The sequence below is a fragment of the Apiospora phragmitis genome (genome assembly GCF_038363925.1).
Source record: "Apiospora phragmitis strain CBS 135458 chromosome Unknown utg000005l:1.0-4161743.0:1.0-4166827.0, whole genome shotgun sequence".
NCBI classification, from domain to species: Eukaryota; Fungi; Ascomycota; class Sordariomycetes; order Amphisphaeriales; family Apiosporaceae; genus Apiospora; species Apiospora phragmitis.
In genome coordinates, this window is record NW_027117403.1 from 996330 (window position 1) to 1003471 (window position 7142).

The 7142-nt window shown below is 42.6% G+C and overlaps 2 protein-coding genes across 2 annotated transcripts; one reads left to right on the forward strand and one right to left on the reverse strand.

The window, feature by feature from the left end:
* Positions 1-3340: 3340 nt before the first annotated feature.
* On the forward strand, positions 3341-4959 carry PG994_004351 (uncharacterized protein; the record flags this gene model as incomplete). The annotated part of the gene is made up of 3 exons (XM_066855760.1): positions 3341-3699; positions 3754-4491; positions 4608-4959. 3 exons carry the CDS (start codon positions 3341-3343, stop codon positions 4957-4959), a joined length of 1449 nt encoding a protein of 482 aa, XP_066717927.1.
* Positions 4960-5721: 762 nt separating this feature from the next.
* On the reverse strand, positions 5722-6885 carry PG994_004352 (uncharacterized protein; the record flags this gene model as incomplete). Its single annotated transcript, XM_066855761.1, has 1 exon — positions 5722-6885. One exon carries the CDS (start codon positions 6883-6885, stop codon positions 5722-5724), a length of 1164 nt encoding a protein of 387 aa, XP_066717928.1.
* Between the last annotated feature and the right edge of the window lie 257 nt (positions 6886-7142).

Below are 7142 nucleotides of genomic sequence, written 5' to 3' on the forward strand. Positions count from 1 at the left end.
CATAATATATCGCTATAGCTTTTTATATACTTAATTTCGAATTACTTTAAAACGTTTAAAGCCTTAAATTAAACCTTTTTCTTTATTTTTTAATTTTATACTTATTAAACGAGAAAAGTTAATTAAAAGTACGCAGCTCGTTTATATACGTAGCTCGCTTATGAGGTACGTTATTAATAATAGCACGATAACTTATTATAAAAGCTACTTTCGAACCTATTAACCTTTATATGTGTATTTCTAAGATACGTTAACTTATATAAAGCTTTTTATTTATTTATTAAACGTAGTTAGTTTTACTTGTTCGCTTTTATAATTATATAAATAACTTATTAAATTCTTTTCATTATAATATTAAAATATATTTTAAAGTGTGATTAAACTTTATTATCGTATTTATAAATTCTACTTAATAATTAACTATTAGTTAGAATAATATTAATAAAACGAATTTCTTTATTAAAATACTATTATATGTTATAAAGTAAGGGAAAATATTATTAAATAAAAGCGATTTTAAATCTCTTACGACCTTTAAACTAAATTAATACTAGCGAAACTTAGCTTACCCGGTAAATCTATTATTAACGAAATCTTTTGATAATAATTATAAAAAAAAGGGCGAAGCGAGCGATATCTTAAAAGTTCGTTAACTCGTTAAAAAGGCTTGCTTGCTACTAGTTCTCGGCTATTATTTTAAATAACTTACATATATATATCTAGAGATTATTTAGCTGTAGTACTTTTTAAAGCTATTCGCACGTTCGCCCTATCCGTTATACTTTTAATATTCGAGGCAGTTTAGCACAAGCTATGTTAGTATGAGATTATAGGTAAGCGTCTTTCTTAAACCCTAATACATGGTGCTCGTCTCGGTAAGACTACGCTTCGTGGGCTTACGATAAGACAAGCCTTAGATATATAATAGGTGACTCCTTTTCGACTTTGCTAGGCTTCTTCGATTCCTCTTAGCGTCGTGTTCCCAATTCCTCTTTAACCTTATCAGGGTAACTATAAGGCGGCCCGCACATTTATTACAACGGGTAAGCTGAATCCGAAAGCTAGCTTTAGAAATTTACGCATTAGAAACCTTTAAGCCGAATATAGTTATAGTTTAAAGTCGATATAATAAAAGTGCATACGTATAGTTACCTATATTATTTTTATCGATAAGCTACTGTAAATAACTTAGCTTAAAAACTCACTTCTCGCTAGTTAATCTTATTTGCCGAAGATTACCTCTTCGAGAAATTTCTATATTAGTATAAGATAAAAGTAGTTTTAATACGCGATAAGATGCTAGTAATTCGGTTTAATTAATTATTCTCTTACTATTAATATTATAATACCTTTAGCTTTTAAGCGTAGTATAAACTAGAATTTAAAGTTCTAGGCCTTTAATAAATATCGCATTTTAAATAATAATAGCATTAAAGATTTAAGGAAATAAGTACTTCGTAAAAGGATAAATATATATAATTTACTTTAAATATAGTCTATTATTTATTATTTAATTTTAATGCTTCATAAAAAAGGAATTAAAGATATAAAAGTTATTTAAAGTTAAAACTATTTAAAACGACCTTACGTTAATTCGTCTTAATCAAGTAATTAATTACCTCGTAATTAAGAATTAACATATAAAATATAAGCTAGCCTTTATAAGTAAAGTATTTAATATATTCGTTCGAATAAAATAAGCAGGGTAAATACTTATAATAATGTACCCTATAAGCGAGCTACGTATTTTTAATTAACTTTTTTATAATTAACTTTATATTAAATTTTCTATTTTAATAAGTATAAAATTAAAAAATAAAGAAAACAAATTTAATTTAATATTTAAAGCGTTTTAAAATAATTTAAAATTAAATATATAAAAAGTTATAGCGATATATTATATCTTAAAATTAACGTTACGTAGCCGACGACGCGGAATTCGATTACGATCCGAAATCTCTATAAACTCTTAAAAACTTTTTAATTTTAAAAAAGAATTAATTATTCAATATATTATTAATTTAAATACGCGATCGATTTTTTCCCGATTAAGTAATATAAAAGATTTAGCGAATTAATTATTTAGTTTACGCGACGCGAGACGCGTCGATATTAATTAAGCCTTTAATTTCGTACGATAATAACTAAACCTCCGGACGCGTTTTAATCGAAAAATTAATTATTAAAGAGTTTTTTATAAAGATTTTAACTCGTATCGCGCGTAATTTATTTTTATACGAAATATAATTAATAAATATAAAATATAAAAACAGGATATATATAATTTCGACGAGACTAGGTTTTTTATAAATTAAATCTCGTTTAAAATAATTATAACCACTTTTAATTAACGCTGAAAGTTTAAGGTAATATAATAAAAGAATTAAAAATAAGTTATAATTATTTAAAGCGTCGAATTAAACGGTTACGCTATCCCTTTATATATTATTTTTACCGGGAAAACATACCTCTTTTTTTAATATAAAAATAGCTTATTATTAAAGGATTAAATAATCGTAATTATTAAAAATAATTAAATTATAAATAAAAAAAGCGAGGACTAGATTTAATACTTTAATTAATATATTAAGTTTTATATAAAGGGTTATTATTACCTCTTAGTCTTAAACGGCTATAAAAGCTATTACTCGATAGCTTTCGAACTTTATTACGAAAAGAACTCGATTATGCGGAAAGTCAGGGGGGAGGAGGGAGGCAAGTGGCTCGAGCCGTTCCTCCATGTCGTATACCAGGCTCGATTATATGAGGGATTACCGCAACTGCATCAGGCTCTGGTTCTGCTGGATCCCCAAGGAGCGAAGAAGATCAAGCCTTGGGCCGATATTTCCGTATCTCGAAGCATTGCCATTGCGGTGATAAGATCGAGCCTCCCCTCACGGTCCCCTTTAGATTCAGTGGTAAATCAAAGTAATGAAGTAATATTTGCTTGAAATCGAGGGGGGGCGTAAGACGGGGTCCGGGGGCGTGAGGGGGAGCTGGATCTTACCACTGTCATTCTTAGAAATAGAAGGCCCGCCCCTTTGTTTTCTTAAGGCTATGTACATTGGTTATCAAAACTCATGGTCTTTCCGATTTGATTGGGTGGCCTGAAGTTGCAAATCAGCGGAAAATGTTACCACACCTCGGGCAAAAGCGTAACATTCTTTCCGAGTGTCCGATTGTGTGCTACTCCAATAGCCAAATGCCTCAATGATGCATGAATGCGTCATACGTTGACTCAGTCGACTTGCTCACCGAATCGACATAAGACGTACGCGAAAGAAGAAAGTGCATAGTTTTCCTTCCCTCTACCCACCTCGTTCCTATCCCTTCTACCACAATGGAGCCTATATTAGGGCAATCAATACCCTCTACTAACGAAGACAAGCAACCATCATGGAAACTCGGTGGCATCTTCTCCCGTTGCTTCTCCAAGTCCGATTGGTGGCTGGAGATCGGGAGTTCTCTGCTCTCGGTCCTGTGTCTGCTCGGCATGATCATTCTACTTGGACGCATACAAAACCAGCCGCTCTCCTCATGGAACTCGGTCGTGTCACCCAACGCGTTCATCTCCGTCCTCTCCATTGCTTCGAAGGCCTGCCTGGTACAACCCGTGTCCGAGTGCATCAGCCAATTGAAGTGGTCATACCTTCTGCAACGGAAGAAAGCTGAAACACCAAGTATAACGAGACTCCAGGAGTTCGACAATGCAAGCAGAGGCCCATGGGGATCATTCTGATTTTTCTTTAAAAGGCCGACCAAGTCGATTTTACCATACGTCAGCTGCTCAATCATATTGGCTGCTGTTGCGACGGAGTCCTTCGCACAGCAGATCTTGAGCTTTGAATCGAGGCCGGTTGTTGTGAACGGAGTCTATTCCGAGTTTAGAATCTCCCAGTACCTGGACAGCTTCGACGACATTGAAGAAAGCCTCATGCAAAAGGCCATCACGTTAGCCCTTTACGGCGAGCCCCAGCTACCAGATCTACCATGTCCTGGATCGCTCTGTCAATACCCCTCGTTCGCCCCCCTAGGTGTCACGAGCGATTGCCAGGACGTTACCGAACTCTCGAGAAGAGACTGCACCAAATCAACGCATGACAGTGTTCAATATTGCAACGTCACCACGCCTGGTGGCTTCATACTCCCAGCGGAAAGTGGAGCCAGTGACAAGTCCGAAATGGCGGGAACCTCTGAAGGAAATAAAACTCTATACGACGACGGTAACGGCAATACAACTGACGGTGCTGTTCTACTTAAACTTGGAATCATTCAATACCGATCTAACTCTTCCAACTTGAGGGATGGCATGCATATTCTTGAGTGTATGCTCAAATTGTGTGCGGTAGAGTATACAGGTTGGAATGTCACCCATGGTACTATGTATAACTTTTCAGCAGTAGTCCCGAATACTACCGTTCTACAAGACAATAACGTCGACGATATGGTCAGCATTATTGAATCAGACCCAGCATTCTCCCACAACAGAATGTTCGGTATGAGCGTCGCGTGGATTAACACCATCTCTGTTTTCCATATGCCAATTTGAGCGATCGAGACGAGGAAGGTGGTTCGAGTAATACTTTCGCCGCGTTTTTATTCACTAGCCCCAACATATCGGCAACAGTGACTGGCGTTGCAACCGCCGTATCCTACCGCATGATCGCTGGACCTAACGCGAATATCACCCGTGTCCCCGTCCTAAACGACGAGGTCATCATCGTGGTACGCTGGGTCTGGATATCCCTGCCAGCCACTCTGGTGTGCGCATCCTGCCTATTCCTCCTGCTCATCATCTATCGAACCAACCGCGCGGAAAACCTCATCTGGAAGTCCTCTCTCACCCCCCTTCCTATTGTCGCAAGAGTCCTACCCAGTGTCAAGGGCTGGAGAGAAGCCGCTTTGGACCCCGTCCTACCTAAGGGCGCGAAAAGCGGTGATTGTGAACCATCTCACTAAGTGAGGAACCTGTGGGAGCTGTTGGATCTGAGCATGGGGATGTTTGGTTTCAATATGGGCGGTGCTTGTGATCCATACATGAGGAGCAACTTGTTCCTTCTTGTCAAATCTCTTAGTCGGGATGGCCTGGCACATATCTACACGGAATAAGAAGAAGAATGGTTAGAGCACAGACTTGGTTAAGTTCCATGGGAACTTTCACTATGATCTAGATTTTGGCCGACTCCGAGGCTGCCTCTCTCTCAGTAGTTTGAGACTGCAGATGATCGTATTCACTGCGCGCCTAAGTAGGGTTTCGCCTAGACGGCAGCGCGATACATGTTCTGGATCGATCAGGGTGACTATATGTAGCTACATACTTGTACCGTGTCGTGAATTGTGCACCGCCCAACATAAACAAGCCCCTTCCTGCGTATCCGTCCATCAATTACAGCCGCACGATGGAATAGTTGTCAACGAAGTGGTTGCCGGGAATTCCCTGTGTTCTGAAAAGCGTGTACGCATTGCAGTATCCCTGCTGTGCCTGCGGGACGACAAAGTCCATGCCGTAGCGGTACCAACCATTACCGAGGGCCACCCCGTTGGTCAAGGGGTCCCAAGGTCCACCGCAGAGGTTGCCGTTGATGTCGGCGGACAAGAACAAAATGTCGGTGGCGATATTCTGGTTTGGGTTCAGCGCGGATGTCTTGACATCAAGGGAGACCCGGTAGGTCGGCCCCGCACGGAGAAGGAAACGGTGGTAGTAGTTGGTGTTGATGGCGACTACGCCCCCGCGTTCTGCGCGCTGGCGGCGTTGAAGGCCCAGGTGGGGTTATTGTTCAGGTCGGGCGTCTGGACGATGCCCAGAGTCCAGCCTTGGTCGCTGGCGGACCACTCCCAAGTGGTCTGTTGCGTCCCCTGCTGGAAGTCTTGGTTGGCGGGGGTCGGAGCCGGCACCGTCACGGTCTGCACGCCGGTAGTGGTGGTGGTCGTCGTCGTCTGCCATACGGTGGCGACGGTGACGGTAGTGGTCGCCGGGATGCTGACTGTGCTCGTCGCGGTGGCGGTCGGGGCGGTATAGGTGACATTGACAGTGCTGGCAGGGACACCGAGGCAAGAGCACGCCGAGGCGATGCGGTCCGGCGGGAAGCTCTGGGTAGCGATGCAGCCGGGTGTGGCAATCGTCGGGGTGCTGGGCGCTCGCTTCTGCTGGGTCGGCGGGTCGCTGTAATAGCCAGTCGCGGTGGTTGTCGACGACGGAACAGTCTGGGTCACTGTCGAGGTCGAAGTGGCCGTGACAGCCATAGTGGCGGCAACGTAGGTAGTGCTGGTGGTGGCAGTTGCAGAGGGCGTCGTGGTGGTCACCGTGGTTGTGGAGGGCGTCAACGCCGAGCAGTAGTCCCTTGCTTGCGGAGATGATTTGAAACAACTGAAAATCTCCCTCTTGCATTCTTCGTCCGGGCAAGTAGCAGGGAGTGGCAATACCCCGTTGAAGGAGACGTAGCTGTCAGAGATGGTGTAGAGATCGTTGCCTCTATATTGACCTATGTTATAACCGTACGACACATCCCATGCTCTCGTATAGAGGGCACAGAACTGACCGATCACATTACCATTTTGCCGGAGGTTGTACGTATTGATAAACTGACAACCATTGACCGTGTTGCACGCCTCGGTACACCACGTCGTATTGAACGGGCCGCTGGTCGAGATGCGGACGCCGAGGTAGGTATCGGCTGAGCCACACGTCGGGACCGAGATAGCCTGGTTGACTAGCGACACGAGGGCCGAGTAGCCAGGCGGCGCCGCGGCGGCTACAACGGGTTCCTGGAGCTGAATATGGTGAGAACCACCGGTTTCGGCATTCAGCCTGTCCACGGCCTCCCAGTCGATGCCCTGGCCGCGCACGCACAGCGCCGATAGCAAGAGAGCGAAAAGTCGAGCCATGTCTGTTATGGGGGTGAGGTCCTTTTCGAGTCTTGTGTTTCTGCTGTGCCAACCTGGTATAAACTCAGAAAAAGGAAGTTCCTCGTGTGGCTTTTATCCACAAGGCACTCATACCCTGACGGCCAGTATTACCAAATGCCAAAGCGTCTTTCTTGGTCATCTCTGGACGGCCAGGTCTCCGGGTTGGACATCTGGGTTGAACATCCAGGCTGCATCACAGCTTTGTTTTGTTTTGGTCTCCTAGACGACGGGATTGG